The sequence below is a fragment of the Brienomyrus brachyistius genome, chromosome 24 (assembly GCF_023856365.1).
Source record: "Brienomyrus brachyistius isolate T26 chromosome 24, BBRACH_0.4, whole genome shotgun sequence".
Classification (NCBI taxonomy): Eukaryota; Metazoa; Chordata; class Actinopteri; order Osteoglossiformes; family Mormyridae; genus Brienomyrus; species Brienomyrus brachyistius.
Window position 1 is genome coordinate 1,015,094 of NC_064556.1, and position 17,969 is coordinate 1,033,062.

A 17,969-nucleotide genomic window follows, 5' to 3' on the forward strand; every position below is an offset into this window, starting at 1 on the left:
TCGCTATAACAAAACAATCCTTAAACATTTTAATAAAAAACGTGAACTATATATGTTTGGTGTTTTTTTTGATTGAGCAAACTCTTTTGTGTTTTTGTGTGCGTGTCTGATACAACTGTAGTTTGTATCAACTTTTTTTTTTTTAGTTTGACCTCCGGGGTGTGTGTTTGCATGCGCGTGAATAAACATTTACTGAAAAACGTATTTATTAAAATAACTAAGACTTTATTCTGTCAAAGTTTTTAAAAATGTGTTTTGATGCATGTCACTAAATGCTGCTTAATAGTACCTAACCGGGGGGGTCTCTCTTGTACAGTCTCTCTCTTGTACATAGAAAAAAAAACAGAGAATACCTATTATTAGAATGTTATTTTTTAATTGAATAGCGTTTATATCACATGAATAAAAGAAATAATATACTCACTGGGTAAGGCCTCGATGAAACTTGTGGCTCTTTGGCTGGCACGTAGGGTAAGGGCTCGATGATGATACCTTCTTTACCAAAAGAGGAAAACCCCCGCTGGACATAATAATAAAAATAATCGCCGCGTTTCTCTTTTAACCCATATTTGTACTTGTACGCAGACGGTCATACATGAAAGACAGAATTTTACTGGGAGCCAACGTGCCCAACTTGATGTGTGGGCCAAGTTATTAGAGATGACCCGGATGACCTACCGGGATGTACAAAAGTGTAGCCCCATACACTTGACCGGGATTTCACCTACGCTGTTGTAATACACACGCTTGCGTGAGGAAAAAAAAACACATACATGGTCAAAACTACCGCCAAGCGGTTTTATTGGACGTCAGACCCTCCGCCTCCTCCTCCTTCTCTCATTCTTTGCTCCAACTTTATCATTTTCTCCCAGAGTCTCTCAGACTTTCTCACAGACTCGCGCAGCAGCACGGCTCTCAGCTCTCCGGCATCGCTCTCTACGCGGATTATCCAAGGCCGTGGGGACCTTACCGCAGTACCGCAACAGACACAGCGTTCTAAGTCCTTTGCGGATTCTCCAAAGCCCGGGACCTTACCGCGGTACCGCAACACCAGACACACCGTACGCTCATGCTCCATCAGGTAACCCACCCCCGCTCAGCCCCCGGCGGCGGCGTCCGACCAAAAAAAACCCCCCTCACACTGGTAAGCACTCTCCTCAATATAAAAATATATATAATTCTTAAAATAATAACTTAGTAAATTAATACACACTCATAACCACTCTCCTCAATATCATTTAAAATAATACATAAATAATTTAAAATAATAAAATAAATAATTAAAAATAAGAATAAATAATTTATAATAATAAATAATAATTAAAAATAAATTATTAAATAAATAATTAAATAAATTATTAAATAAATAATTAAATAAATTATTAAATCCAACTCCCGTGACGTCACATCGTACCATCACAACCAAGCCCCGCCCCCCCCGCCCCCCAAGTGAACTTTTCCCCAGTGACCTTTTGACCCGACCTGTCAATTTGATGGAAGCGGTATTCCATCTCTCTCTTTGGGGTGACTGGGGTCTTCCATGATCTTCCTGGCTTTGGCACCGTTTGATGTAGACTACAGGTCAATGAGCTCGGTGTAAATGATGCACACGGTTGATCGCATCACTCTCTGGAGAGCGCATCTGTCCTGCATTGTGCTGTTTCCAAATCAGGTGGAGATGTTTCCCATCTGAATACTTTCAGTGGTGCAGGAGTAGAAATTCCTTAGCACCGTCTGAGGCAGGCAGAAATCTCTGAGGCGCCTCACTGATGGGCCTTCTTAGATAGGGAGCTGGCGTGGCGAGACCATGACAAGTCCTCTGTGATGTGGACACCCAGGTACTGGACACTGTCCACTCTCTCTACTAGGGTCCCTCTGATGAAGAGGGGATTGTAGTTCCTCACCTGATTTGTGCAGTAGTCCACAATCAGCTCCTTTGTCTTGCTGGCGTTTAAGAAGAGATTGTTCTCGTGGTCATATGTGTACAGAGAGTACAGTAGGGGGCTCAAAACACAACCCTGGGGGGCTCCAGTACTGAGGGTAATTGAAGGGGAGGCATGTTTTCCTACCCTTACTGTTTGTGGTCCGTCCTTAAGGACATTGACAATCCACTGACAGAATAATGGGCTGAGTCCCAAATCCCTCAGTTTGGTGGTGAGCTTTGAGGGGATTATGGTGTTAAACGCTGAGCTGTAGGGTTGTTTGGAGAAGATGTGCAATAGCATCATCTGTGGAGCGATATGGCTGGAGAGCGAACTGTTGGGGGTCTATTGTGGCAGGAAGTGAAGAAGTGATGAAATCACTGACCAATCTCTCAAAGCACTTCATCACAACCGGAGTCGGTGCTACTGGTCGGTAGTCATTGAGACTAGTGGGCTGTTGTTTTTTCGGGACAGGAACGATGATGGACTGTTTAAGCATTTGGAGATCATTGCCTCCGCCAGGGAGAGGTTAAAAATCTCGGTGAACACCGGTGCTAGCAGAACCGCGCAGGTTCTCAGGACCTTTCCCGAAATTCCGTGAGGTCCTGTTGCCTTCCTGGTCTCCTGTTCTCCGCGCGCCCCTTGTACTGTACTCCGTGCTGCTTGCACAGTAGCATTATTAGCTGCAGCCTCGAAGCATAAGACACGTTCAGCGTGGCTGCCAGTGAAGCGTCGGCATTCGTCATCGCGGAAGGTGCTTTTTATAGTCCGTTATCATTCGAACTCCCTTCCAGATTCTCCTGTATAATAATGTGAGCCAAAAGTCGCCAATTTTAAATGCTGATTTAAAATCATAGTTGCAGTCCTGATACCCGCGTAACTGTGTGTGTGTGAGCGGGTATACCTTACCTTATGGGGACACAATGTCCCCACAACTCGACGAATAGCCTTTTTTTCCCCTTATGGGGAAACTCTTTTATAAAACTCTATTTTGCAAAAACCCAAAAAAAACTAAAAATGCAGAAACTCTTGTATTTTGTTTGGTTGCTTATAGTTGTGGTTAGGGCAGGGTAGGGGTTAGGGGTTGTCATACTTAGCGTTAGTGTAAGAGAGGAACACTTTTCCCCAATGATGCAGGTTTGTGATTTGACTAAACTGGGCACCAGGTATAAGAAACAGCTCACAACAGAAGTATAGCAATAAGCCTTTATTACCAGGATTCCACAATTCAGCGTCCCTGACCCAATAAGTGAATAGAGCACCCAGGCAGCACCGCAACCCCTCACACAATGATCTCAGCACAGCAATCTCTAAAACACTTGGGAAAACATTTCACACTCAGCTAAAACACCCGGCTAGAGTTCACACGTGGACAATAAAAAGGCCTGAGCAGCTCACATCAACACAAGGGCCATGAACACCAAAATCACATGTGGTTCCTCCTAAACAACACATAAATACACAAGAAAAAAAATCAATCCATATTTAAATTAACTAGTCGAGGGAAGACAGCCCAATCCCCCGAAAACAAAACCCACAACACAAACAATAATCCAACTCCTAGAAGGAACGACAAACATTTCCTGTGGCGCCTGGAATCCACACTGTAAAAAATGACTAAATTTACAGCAAATATTCAACAGTATGGTACTGTAATATTGTTTTACGGTATTTTACAGTATTTTACAATGCATTGTGGGTATAAATGATATTGAGAGTCCACTTACAGTAAAATCAGAGTTATACTGTAAAAATTGACAAGTACCTGTATTTTTCAAAATACGTACGTATTCTTGCTAAATTCTGCATCACTTATTTTATTTAGTTTGAAATAATACAAATATTTCAAATGTAATATTTCAACTGTTTTAACAGTTTTACATTTTTTTAAATACAAATATTTTCATAGTAATCAGCTATATTTGATGCATTATCGTCAAGTAAGGTCAGTTTGGCGGTTAGAAGGCGTTGTGCTGTTTGAACTGAAACAGGCGCGAGGCGCACGTGAAATATACAGAGTGTGCGATAATGTACTCGTATAGAATCACAACAGTTTTAAACCTTATAAAAAACATTGTTTCTAGGGAATGCAGATGACTTTTGTGTGGTTTGCTCATTGCTGGAAACTGATGCTGATAAGAGCATGATTGAAATGGTAATGTATAAAAGAATGTGTGTTTTGTACTATTAATTGACTTTAGCATGTCTGCATAGTGACATATAATTCGTCTCATTGTGTAATTATATGTACCTAATTGTTATTTTTTTGCTTTTCTCACCTGTAGGTGCAGTGTGATATGTGCAGTAGGTGGGCACATTTTGAATGTGCCCAATATGAGAAAGACAGTTGTTTGCCATATCTGTGCAAAAAGTGTCAGAAAAAAGAATAATGTTCTCAATGACTTCATACTGTGTAAGCCCTGTTTAGAATGTCCTTAGAGTTTCCCGTATTTTGTATGTTTTATTTATATTTTCTTTTTTACATAAAAATTTTTTTTAACGAGTTTGACATATTTTACAAGTACTGGTGCAATAAAAAAGTAGAAGCATTATTTTGGTTTGGACTGTTGGTGTATTGCTTTTTTAAGTAAAGATGTTATTCAAAATACATTTAAATAAATAACTTTTGGGCGGCATGGTGGTGCAGTGGTTAGCACTGTGTACCTCATGCCTTTGGGACCCGGGTTCGAGTCTCTGCCTGAGTTACATGTGCGGAGTTTGCATGTTGTCCCCATGTCGTCGTGGGGTTTCCTCCGGGTACTCCGGTTTCCCCCCACAGTCCAAAAACGTGCTGAGGATAATTTGAGTTGCTAAATTGCCCGTAGGTGTGCATGTGTAAGTGAATGGTGTGTGAGTGTGCCCTGCGATGGGCTGGCCCCCCATCCTGGGTTGTTCCCTGCCTCGTGCCCTTTGGGATCTGGGATAGGACCCCACGTGACCCAGTAGGATAAGTGGTTTGGAAAATGGATGGATAAATAACTTTTACTACACAATGCTTTAGATTTGTTATAAATTGATACATATAATTTTTGGTATAGAACAAAACATTACAGATAATTTGATGCCATCCTAATAGCACAAAATCACTTTGTGTTGCACTGTAAGCATTATTTTATAAGGGATATTAGTCTATCAAATTATGCTACACATACAATTTAAAAAACATGCTAATATACACTGAACAAAAATATAAATGCAACACTTTCGATTTTGCTCCCATTTTGCATGAGCTGAACTCAAAGATCTGAAACATTTTCTACATACACAAAAGACCCATTACTCTCAAATATTGTTCACAAATCTGTCTAAATCTGTGTTAGTGAGCACTTCTCCTTTGCCGAGATAATCCATCCCACCTCACAGGTGTGGCATATGAAGGTGCTGATTAGACAGCATGAATATTGCACAGGTGTGCCTTAGACTTATATTTTTGTTCAGTGTAAGTCTAGTGTAGTTCAGTGTAAGTCTAGTGTAAGACTATAGAGTATCAAACCATGCTCCCCATATTCAAACTGTGCACAAAGACTGAATATTGACGTGAAATCATGATATTCTGCACTGGGAGCATTTTTCGATAGGGCACCTTAGTGTATCGAAGTATGCTACCCTTGATATTTTAATTAAAGCTAATATAATAGAGTATCAAACCATGCTCCCCATATTCAAACTGTGCACAAAGACTGAGTATTGATGTAATATTATGAGATTTTGCACTGGGAGCATCATGTGATAAGGGAAACTAAAAATTTCTCATAAATTTGATAAATAGCATGAAACCTTGCCCTACATATTTTTCTTTTTAATTGAAAGGATGATAATACAAATGCTATATTACTATGAAACATGTACTGTTATGGGAAATACACCATTTAAAAAGGAAACCATGAAGTAGCATTTTTCGATGCGGTAGCGTAAATCGATAGACTCTGCAATCGATTTGTGCTACGGTAGCATTTTTCGACAAAGTAGCATAAATCGACAGAACACCGTCTTTAGTTCGCCGTTGCTGGCACAGAGAAAAGCGACACAATTGGATGTCAAGGTGAGTAATACCATGTTTCTTGATTTATTTCTTTTTTTGTCTGTTCAAGTGGTGGGCACTCAGTTAGTTTTAAGAACTGAGTAGTGGTTATTATATATTTTATGGTTTAAGGTATTGGAGCTTCATTGTTATTTGATAGTTATCGTTAGATGATATGATTAACATTATTATATTTTGGTCCTCGTGTTATCAGTATTACGTTAACTTGGTATTGGTGCTTAATTTGTTTTTTGCTAGTGTGCAAGTTTTGCTGGTTAGGTGAAGCTAGCTGTGACCGCAGGAGAAAGAACGTGTGATATTTGTGTAAAGTCTGTGTCATCAGATTTTGTCTCACAGTTGTTTTAACACAATCAGCTAAAAACGCGAAGAGTTTTAGTTTGCCTCGTTATTTCTTATAAGCATATAAGCAAAATGCAGAAAATCCGAAATTATTTCAGGTGAATTCAGATTGTGGTGTGAAGTTTGATTCAGTTTTTAATAATCTCATTCATTTTCATGTCTGCCATGGGCTAACGCCTTGCATAAGGCATGATTTGTTTGAGGGCATTGTGTCTTCTGACCTTTCTTTATACATGAACCGGTTAGTTTCAGAGAAGAATTTTTCATACCAGCAGTTAAATCGCCACATTACTACCTTTAAGTATATAGTATTGTAGTTGAGTTGCTAATGGCACATTTTAAAGAAGAAAAACGGGACCTCATATTCCAGACAGAGGTAAGCGTTTCAGTTTTAAAGATATGTATTTTCTTTAATGGTATATTACATTGCAAATGTATTCATTTACAACTGGACGTAGTTACCCTCTACTTTATTCTGAGTTTTATTTTTCTGTTTTGTACTTAAAGACAAAATATTTTTGTGTCTGACTACTTTTTGTCCACTGTGTTGTTATTTTACAGGAGACAATCACTGCAGCTGATATTGAGAGGACCTGCTGCCTGCCAGGGAGTCCAAGGCTGATAATTCTTGATATAATCTTACTTTTCATCAGCTCAATTTCTTGTTCGGTAATACTTGTTAACATGTTTGAATAAATTTTGATGGTTGTAGGTGACGGCTCTAGTACACAGAAATGGATGATTGGAATTAAAGGCCAGGTGATTCACCAAGGGGTGCAGCCAACCCCCATGTCTGGATTAGCAACACTCTTTGTGTGTTACTACAACTTCAACCTCCAATACCAAGATGTACTCTTGAATACCTGCTTGCACTTTTGAATTTATACAAAGGTAAAATTTTGTGACATTGACTTTTCAAAAGTGAATTACATTTGAAAATCCTTAGTTATAAACCTTATTAGCAGCAACACTATGTTGATTCTCACATACACACTAAACTCAGACAAAACAACACACACAGACACACATTCAAAGGCCTTCATAAATATACCACACACATTTCCAGACCGACACAAATATTCCACACACAGACACACATTCACAGACAGAAAAACACTAACACACACAGACATACTAAGAAATACATTTACAGACCGACACAAATATACCACATACAGACACAATCATAGCATATACAGATAGAACAACACTTCATACCCACAGACTGACACACCAGGACATACATTCAGATAAACACAAAGACAAACAATTTTCCTTGTACAGACAGATTGATTGTGCATGTTTTTTTTCTTTCAGAAATTTCTTCAAAATCAGCCTAGAGAGAAGGTGAGAGGTATAAGCAAAGGAAAAATGAAGAGCAAGAAGACGGGACAGTTAGTCCAGAAGAAGTCTGTTGCCATCAACCCACACGTTTGCTCACTAATTAGGAAGCTCACTGAGTTTGAATGGGACTTCATATAAGGTACCTGAAGCATTTTGTTCATGCACATAAAGCACTATTTTAGGGTATTATATTCATTTATAGTTTTCTGTCTGTCTGAACTGATTTCAATGATTTGTTGAAATCTTAGTCGGAAGTGATGTGAAATTTACCTGTGAAACTAAAATGGTAATGATAGATAGCAGGGTTTATTTATTGCTTGTGTACTTCACTGTTTGTAGGGATTCTGCCGAACGTGACCACCTGGAATGATGGAATATGAGGAAGTTTTTTTTTTTTAAGACTTCAACCTGCTTCTGTTCCCTTCACATACTATTGCTCCTGTGAACTTTATGGTAGTTTGTTTATCCCTTATTTCGACAATTAGTTTTGCATTTTTGAAAACCACAATTAAAAAGATTTTAAAATTACATGATGGTGAAACATTGGAAATGTAAGAATTGTTGAACATTTTCCATTAACATCTTTATATAAAAATAACGTTTTTGTAAACTAAGTGAAATGTGTTTTTTTCCAAAAACTTACAGTAAAGACTTATACAGAACATAATTATGGTTTCAGTGTATTTTCTGTGTATCAAAAGCTTAATTATAGTGTATAAAAAGTCAGTTAAATCACTCATTGTCTACTAAGCTGGAAGGCACAAGATATACTGTAGGTTAGATGGCATGCATGCATTGTTTCATTAATATGCCTTAACATAAGAAAACTATAGTAAATATAAACTGCACATAAAGGCATGCAAACTTTTACAATAAAAGGATCAAGTGTACTCTAGTATTACATTAATTCACATACTGTATATATACTGTATTGTTATATTGAGATATTACAGTAAATTACATAAAAATTGAATACAGTAATGAACAGTAAATTAAATGTACATGAAAACATTACAGAAGTTTCTGTAGTTTTACAGTAATTTACAGTAGTTTAGGTATACTGTATTATACTGTGATTAAAGATATTACAATAAATTACAATAAAGACAAAATGCAGTAAAATGCCGTGTGTCCCACAACGCAATAATTTTCCCCCAGCGCACGCGCTTTCGCATCTGGCAACTGCAGCATGGATTCCAAGCATAGCCCCCCTTACGCCTTCGCTGACAATTTATGTTGTTCATACTTCCGCCTCACATGTGCAGTGTTTCCTATTAACCCTTATCGCCATGAAAATCCCCGCCTACATTAGCATTTTCCCCATAGAAATGAATGAGCAGTCCCCAGAAAGATATGATTACACGACTCTGTGTGTGTCATGCCCGGCTCGTCCGCTCCTCGTGTGTGCCACGCCCCCTGCCTTCCCACGTGTATTTCCTTGATTGTACCCCGCTGTGTCTGATTACTTTGATTAGTCTTGTCTGGTTTTAAGTCCTGGTCTTACCTGTTAGCATTGTCCGTCATTGATGTTTGTACTCGTTTGCTGTTACCCGGTCCCTGGCTTCCCAATTAAACTCCCATTTTGCCCCGTATACTGCATTCCTGCTTCCTGCTTGCCTGCCTACCCGCACGATCGCCGCTTCGCTCGTACCCGATCGTGACAGTGTGTGTGTGGGTCGGCTGAAGGATATGTAAACGGATCTTTCATTATGCGGTTTTGCAGAAAAGCGGCAGCTAAGCAGCTCGATACCACTGAAAGGGCTTTATTAATAAAACAACTCCCACGTTTTCGGGAAACATTCAGTTCAAATATACAGTAGTTACTTTAGCTGTATATCGTAATGTTGGAATGATAATCATATTACAGTAGTCTATGTATTTTATTAGTAAATGTCATCATATTAAGACATTATGTACATAACCGGTTCCTGTAACTACCCCATGTGAGCTTTATAGAGTATTTCCATTTATAGAAGAGTATACACGAGTAATTTATTTCGAGTTTGCATTGACGGCCATATACCTAAATTGTTATTGGATACCCATTTTAGAAGACATTTAGGGTTAGGAACACGAAGATGTCTGTATTTGAATACCATAACCGAGTCCCCCGTTTCTTCGGAGATGCCTGGCATTAACCGGAATAGTTATGTAGCGTAATGTTATTACATAACCAATGCCTTTATCAAATGATCCCAGATGGCTTATGTTTAGTGAAATGGATAAAAAAACACAGAAATTTCAGCAATAATTGTAAATTTTACTGACGCTCAGTCACAAACCAAACCGGGAGCTGAAGTCACGGAGCGGCTCGAAAAACAGAAGTAACTTCGCTCCTGTTTAGTATATTTCAGTCACTGCGAATGATTCATCCGTCGACGCTTAAAAATAGTCGGAAGCGGTAATTACATTTTATAATAAGAATGCCTGTGATATCGTGATCACGGTGAGGATTCACGTAGCCTAACACCAGTCAACCAAAAAGACAATATCATGTGCCTTTAGGCTTACAGTCTACTTATGTTGTAATCCAAAGCATCACATCTACAGTAGTTATTTAACAGTCATGCAGACCGACTCATTTAAGGAAAACCGATTATGAAATTATGGAAAAACGAGGCAGTATGGATGACACAAATTTAATTTATGCATTAGGCGTTAAAAGTAGGATGGATCGCAGCAGAAAGGTCCTTTACTTTGGGAAAACTTTCATGCGAAGTGATGTTAGTAGGAAATGTTCTCTTTCTGGGCCATTTTCCATTTGAGGTGGGAATTGAGATGGAAACATTTTTTAAATCAGTTTAATGAATCCCTAAATTAAGCCATCTTAGTATGTCTGTTAACACGTCCTGTTGTCTCTCCATACCTGCCTGAACTACGAAGGATCGAAGGGGGTCCGGAGCCCACCAGTAACTGTAACACCCAGGGGCCCCGCTAGAGATTTTGGGCCCTGGAAGGCATATCATATAGGGCCCCAATCCCAGACAAATTATGTTCCAAATATTTTTGGAAGAAAAATAGAAAAATGATGGATCAAGAGATGTTTTATATGAAAAAATTGGTGAATGTTAAAATTTGTTTGGGAATCAAGATGTGTTGCAGGTGCAAAGCAACTTTAAAACATCAAAGAAATTTTAAGCGTGTTTTACGGTCTGTTTCCCCCTCTAAATGGAGAATGACCGGTTTTAGAGCATTGAATTCGGTTACATACATTAGCATTTAATTTTAACATGGATATAATCGTGCTGCATATCGTCTCGAGACTTTATCTCAGTTTGGTATCACGCCTGGAATAGATCAAATATTTTAAACACGCAGTCCAATAAAAAACAATACTGTAAGATTATGAGAACATTGTCATATTTCAAATACAAATTTTCGCCGTGAAATTCGTGTGGAATCTCTTCCGTACTGAACATGCAATGTTCTATTAGTTCTCGTCTTTAATGTCTTTCAGTGTCACGTTTTAAACGCTTCGTGTCATTACAGACCAGATTTGATATTCGTTTCAAAAGTCTAGATCGTTCCTTGATGACGCTAACCTAACCAAGACACAGCGTTGCCAACATGTGAGCAATTACAGGGCGTATAAACTGTGTGTGTGCAGGGACGGATTATGGGTTGTGGGGGCCCCTGGGCAAAACGTTCGCGAGGGCCCCCCCCCCACCACCACCACCACCACCACCACCAGCACCACCACTACAACCGCCACAATTCAAGGGCCCTTGGCAGCCAAACGCCCTCCCTATAGGGTCAGGGGCCCTTGTAGGCAGAGGATCAAAGAATGTAGGCCCTCTAGACAAACGAAAATACATTGTTGATAAGCGTTGCAAATTGTTTTGGGCTAGGGGCCCCACGGGCCCCCGGCAACCCAAGGGCCCCTGGGCAGCGGCCCCGCTGGCCCGGTCCGTAATCCGTCCCTGCGTGTGTGTTATTTATTTGTGACAAGACAGATGGTTTGGGAAGCATTTACATTTGTTTATTTAACAGATGCCCTTGGCCAAAGCCACTTACGAGATGTAGGCAAATAAATCCCCAGCATACAGCTGTCAAAAAGCCAACTTAGGTATAAGTGTAGCTAGACTCAGCTCCCTATGAATGGCCGGTAAGAAGCGCATGTCAGCATCGGAGAAAAACCTATACAGTGCATTTCAATGCATTGCAAGAACCCAACAGAACAGCTAATCATATAAACTGCAGGAGGACCAGGTCCCTATTAGAAAATTGCAACATAGAGCAGTATAGCATGTTTCCGAAAGACCATAAGTAAGGACAGCTGGTGAGGATGGAGCAGGTCAGTCACTGCTTGAGCTAGCGGAGGGTGGATCTGTACTCTTCTGGTAAGGCTTCTCATTAGATGCTGGGACATTACTGTCTAATTGCGGTCCGAGTCCTCATGCAGGCAGCCTTTTACAGAAGCATGCTCAGAATATGCGGACATAAGCGTAATTATAAATAAATAAGAGGCAGCTGCAGGCTACCTCCAGCTCGACATCACATATCGAGCAGGTCTATCCTGCTTCCCGGCACCTTGGCGTGTTAATATTACACAAAACATTCAGCCACGGAATCATTCATCATGAAAAATGCATCCATGTCTCATCAAAAATGATCTGTCGCACAATACCAAACAGAACGGCATTAACCTGTCGTGTTCGGGTCGGCACCGACCCGTTTGTAAGTTTAAAATGCATAAAACACCACAGAAATTTGTGTACTGCATCAAGGCTATTTGACTTTGTCAGAAACCTTTATTCAAACAAAATTAATAATAATAATAATAATAATAATAATAAATTCACTAGGCAAGCAGTCACACTCACAGGGGCGGGGCCGGACACCTGCAGGCAGTGTTCTGACAAGTTGAGCTACCTATCCAGACGTGCTATCAAGCCTTTCTGCACATGTGCAGTTTCACCGTCTTGGACTTAGGGTTAGGTTTTAGGGTTAGGGTTAGGGTTAAGGTAAGGGTTTTAGGGGTTTTTTGGGGGTTAGGGTTAGGGTTTGGCCTATTGATTAGCACTATGGTAACTCGACAAAGTAGCTCAACTCGACAGAACACCAGCTAATCGCCCCGCTTCTTAAAGCTGGCGAAGCCGAGTGCTCATTGTGACGTATTGTTTAAATGAGCCCTACCGAGCGCTTCTTTGTCTTTTAGTCTGCCCTGCCCGCCTCCCCCATCCTGCCCTGCCCGCCGCCCCCATCCTGCCTTGCCCGCCTCCCCCATCCTGCCCTGCCTGTCTCCACCATCTTGCCCGCCTGCCTCCCCCATCCTGCCCTGCCTGCCTCCCCCATCCTGCCCTGCCTGCCTCCACCATCCTGCCCGCCTGCCTCCCCCATCCTGCCCTGCCTGTCTCCACCATCTTGCCCGCCTGCCTCCCCCATCCTGCCCTGCCTGCCTCCACCATCCTGCCCGCCTGCCTCCCCCATCCTGCCCTGCCTGTCTCCACCATCTTGCCCGCCCGCCTCCCCCATCCTGCCCTGCCTGTCTCCACCATCTTGCCCGCCTGCCTCCCCCATCCTGCCCTGCCCGCCTCCCCCATCCTGCCCTGCCCGCCTCCACCATCCTGCCCGCCTGCCTCCCCCATCCTGCCCTGCCTGCCTCCCCCATCCTGCCCCGCCTGCCTCCCCCATCCTGCCCTGCTGTCCCATCGACTTCATTCCTCCCTTCCCATCGTCACCTTGTCTTGTCTCTCTGTGTAGGACTGACTTCCCCAGACACAGACTCCTTGGCTTCATTTCGACCTCGCTTCTGGATTTCCCCTTTGAATTTGTTTGCTCCCGGTTTATTGATTAAACCATTGTGCTACCGCATTACAGGGTCTGCCTCCTCTCTTATCGCCGGTCCTCACTCATGCCATGCCCAGACATGCAAGGCAACACAGGACCAATTCAGTTCATTTATATAATTCTCCTGAGGTTTATTTACCATAATTTTTTTTTTTATTGAAATCGATAGGTATGCTGTACAACAAATTGGAAGATAAATAATTGTTTTGAGGGTATTTTATGGCTGATTTAAGATATGGATCGGCGCAGACCTGTTTAACATAAGAGATAGGAACAGAAAGCTAACATAAGACAAAGGTTAATGCAATACAATGGCAGTTCAACATTTAACAAACATCTTTGTTTCAGGGGGTTGGAAGCTCATCCGACACCATCTGACTGGAAAAATCTGCGGAAGGACAGCAAGTCAGAGAAAGGACTGACTGAGTACGACGTGTGCAGGTCTCTGTGCACCAGGGATGACAAAGTTCTACATTCCCGGCCCTACAGGTGGGAAGTTTCCAGAGTAGGGGGGTGAAGGGTTCGAGGGGGGGGGGGTCCAAGAAGACCGCAGAAATGGGCGTGGCTAGGGATCCCTGCCTAGTTTGCAGCTCAGAATGAAGGGGAATGCCTGCCGGACCGCAACAATTGTGTCTGCAGCAGGCGCTGCGAGTATGGCACCTCCGGCATTACGAGCTTCATGCAGCGGTCATGTGACTCATTGCCCGGCTTGGCGCCCAAGTAGGAGGCATTGAGGGGCACATTGTAGCCCATGATAGTCACCTTGGGCGGCTGCCACGGACGCAGCACCTTGTCCTCGATCTGGTCCGATGGGTGCAGCTGGGGCTGCGGGCCTCCGAAACAGCCGCGCACGAGGCGGTCACAGGCGTCGCGCAGCAGCTGCACCTCCCGGGCCACGCAGTCCAGCCCCAGGGCATCCAGCCGGCGCCACAGGCTGGCATTGAAGTGGTCGTAGAGCTGGGCGTCAAGAGCGTTCCAGATGCGGATCTTGGCCGGAAGCCCCTCTTGCAAGGACCTCCGGGAGCCTTGGCTGCGCATGTTCTGTTTGATGTAGAGCACATCCTCCAGCTCCCAGGAGAGCAGGTGTCGCAGCAGCACCAGCGACTCATCGAAGTACTCGGAGATCATGACCAAGGAGAAGATGCTCTCGATCTTGGCGATGAAGCCCTTCACGTAAGCCTTGTCACTGGCTTGGTGGTTGTTATCCCCACCCAGGTCATACGTCAGCGTGTTGTGGGCAAACATGGAGTTATTCTCAGCGGGATCGTAGTAACGCCAGGGGTCCTTGAGGAAGGTCTCCAGGGAGCCGTCTGGGACGCGCTTGAAGCTCGGGCAGTACTGCATGTAGTAGCTGAACAGCGACTCAAACATGGAGGCCGGCTCTCGCAGGATGGTGATGTAGATGGTGTCATTAGGCATGATGCGCTGTACCTCACTGTGGTTGAAGCGCATGTGATTGGTGATGATGCGGGCAGGCAGTGTGTAGGGGTGGACGAATCTGGAGCTAAAGGAGGATGGATAGCGGAACTGGTGACTGCATGGGCTCTGTGGAAGGGCGACGGTGAGGTTGTGGTGCTCGGCAAAGCGGAACAGGATGTTCTGCATGGTGCTGCTGGCCGTCTTGTGCGTCTTCAGGAAGGCGATGCTCATGTGCTTCGGCTTTGCAGCAGCAGAGGACAGGCTGCATGTAATGTTACTGGCCATTTTAGATAATTTTATAGTCCTACGGGTTGGGAAAAAACAGCATGTTTGGTCACGCAGCAAAGAACCGAAGACTGTGTCAGTACTAACATTACCGTTTCAGAGACCAAAACTGCGGGACCAAGACCCCCATCTCCAAATCTCACCAGATGAAACGGCCTCTGTAGTGCAGAAAGAGGCTCAGGCTGCTCACTGCCATAAGCAGAAAGAAGATCTTCTTGCAGGACATTTGCTGGAGAGAAGTGGAGGTGCAGATGAACATGGTGGGGACCTGGAAACACAGCGAGGAGAGACGGGGTTAACGCTTACGATACGGATGAAAGGAGGTGCAGTACCAGGCAATAGTCTGCACTCTCCTGCTGGTAATGCATTCATCCCTGTTTTAGCTGTTAATCAACTTACAGTAAAAAGCCTCTTTGCAATGAAATTATACATCTGAAATGTCAGTGACCCAGAGAAGTGTTCGACAGCTTTAGACTTGCTAAAATTTTAGATGCTTCAAAACAGCCCCCATTTGCTTAGTCCTGAAGGAGTTCCCATAAGTTCTGGGCACAGGTTGACCACCTTGCTCTTACTCTCCGATCCAGCTCATCCCAGACCAGCTGTACAGGGTTTGGATGGATAGATTGTGGGGGGGGCGGCAGGTCATGTCACAAGACTCCATCTCTATGCTTGTTCACAGCACAACACAGAACTTACACAACACCAAAGTGTGCTGGAGGTCGTCTTGTTGTCACTAACTGGAATGGCAGTAATTTAGGCTGCAGAAGGGTGCAGGTAAAGCCTCTCCGTTCAGTATGTGGAGCGTCTATGGCAGTGAGACAGCTGACAGTGTCACAGTGACCAGACTCCCCTCTTTGCCCCAACAGAGCAACATGGACACCTGCTGACTCTCCTGAAGTGTCCAGACACTTATGCTGCTTACAGACTCTCATCTTTTTTTGTCATCACTGTGCAAACAAAACCCCCATGAGGACTAAATGGAGACGCCGATTCCTGATAATTCATTAAAAATAAAACCGTATTGGGGAGGGGGGGGGGTCACTTGTGAAGGATCTAAATATCCTATTTAATACACTAATATGTATTAATATAATATATAACATTCAACAACAACAACAAATTTATTTTTATATAGCGCATTATCACAACATTACATCGTCTCAAAGCGCTTTACAGCATCCTCACCCAAAGCCCCCAGTGAGTAAGCCATAGGCGACAGTGGCAAGGAAAAACTCCCTAGAAGGAAGAAACCTTGGGAGGGACCAGACTCAAAGGGGGAGCCCATCCTCCAGGGGCCGGCAGGGAGAGTCAAATAGACAGAGGGTTAAATTCAATCTTTTTCGCCATTGGAATATTCTGTTGGACCAGCTTCAGCTTTCATTATGGTGCACATTCATCACTGCATTGTTTATGCCCACTTGTCATCAATACAAGATCTTGGCAAGAAATTTACACAAATCTGGATGGAAAAAATGTAGAGATATTGCATAAGTATCCTTTTAACATACATTTAGCAAGTATGTAAAATGTGTAAATATCTTTAATAACACTTGCCTGATTTGCGAATTTGCCTATCAGACATTTAAAGGGCTTCATTTCTCACAATGGAGAGAATGTAACACGTAAGCAAATTCATCGGTTCTCCTACAGCGTGTTATACATGATCAGCTGATGTAAAGCTGATACAAATACAAAGTTGATACAAATTGTGCATATAATGTCAACTGAATGTATTTTTTTTTTATTCACATCTATTCAAACTCACTGCATACAGCGGCATTGCAGGTGCAAAGGTATTGACGGCGACAGGCATCGTTGCCTCATCAGGACCACCTGCCCAATTTGTACCTCGTACGTCTGCGCATGCGCAGCATCTCCGAGCACCCCCAACTTGACTCATTTTTCTAGTCCTATACTGAACCATTTCTAAGGCAGCAATGTCCTTTTTACCCATTTCAAATACTGTCGTATAATATGCCGTTAAGTGTAGTGCTGCGCAAGATACAAATCGGGCAGGTCGTACTGATAGGATAGTAACGTATGACATAAGCGGAAGGCTTTTGTTATGGAAAATCATGCGCTGTGCGATTTACAGCTGTTGACGGTGTTGCAGTATTTATTTAATCTTACGAAAGGGACAAGAAAAATTAAGATTTTTGTGAACGAAATTAAGTGCTTGGTAAATGAAATTCAATACTTTAAGGCCTTATTTTGAGAACATTAAATGTAATCATTTTTATCACTTTCATAAGACCCCGCGGGTAAGCCTGTCTCAGGAGCCAATCCGGATCCCTCCTTGGTCATCACTCCTAGGTCCGCCATGTCTCCATTAAAAATGGAAACCCAGCACTCGTCTTTCTGACATAGTACGACGGAGTGCTTAATGCTTAAAGCTGCCGTTTTGAAAATTGCTATTAAAAACCTTAAAGCTGGACTGAGCCAGTCGAACCAAGTGCCGTACTCCTTGACATGTCGCTGGAAGCCTTTCTGTGGCATTAAACAGCTGCCCTTACGCTGCAATGTGGAATCTCTGTAAGCCAGTTGTACAGCTGGTAAGCAGCATTCCAGCATACGGAAGAATAAAACGATCTGAACTGCGAATCTGAACAAGGATGACTGGTGGGAAAATTCCGCGCAAGCTGTTTAGGGTCACAATTCTTCCTGTAGCATACTATAATGTCCCCATTTTCGGGAGCGCTGCCTGGATTCATAGCTCTCAGAAGACACGAAATTAGTACGTTAATTTAGGTATTTAATCCCCCTTCCTCCTTGGGCTACTGAGAAGGTTCCCGTAAATATTTAATCCACCGGCTTCTCTCTCAAGGTGG

At 42.7% G+C, this 17,969-nt stretch overlaps 1 protein-coding gene across 3 annotated transcripts in view; it reads right to left on the reverse strand.

The window, feature by feature from the left end:
• Positions 1–17,969, reverse strand: part of LOC125719883 (galactose-3-O-sulfotransferase 3-like) — an 80,562-nt gene that overhangs the window by 46,144 nt on the left and 16,449 nt on the right. For 2 of the 3 annotated variants that reach the window (XM_048994684.1, XM_048994683.1), the window contains exons 3-4: positions 15,285–15,409; positions 14,869–15,160 (exon numbers count right to left, since the gene is read on the reverse strand). The exons of the other annotated variant lie outside the window; for it this stretch is intronic. In XM_048994684.1, coding sequence (XP_048850641.1) covers positions 14,869–15,160; positions 15,285–15,409 — 417 coding nt within the window. The remainder of the gene's footprint in view (positions 1–14,868; positions 15,161–15,284; positions 15,410–17,969) is intronic. 3 annotated transcript variants of the gene reach the window in all.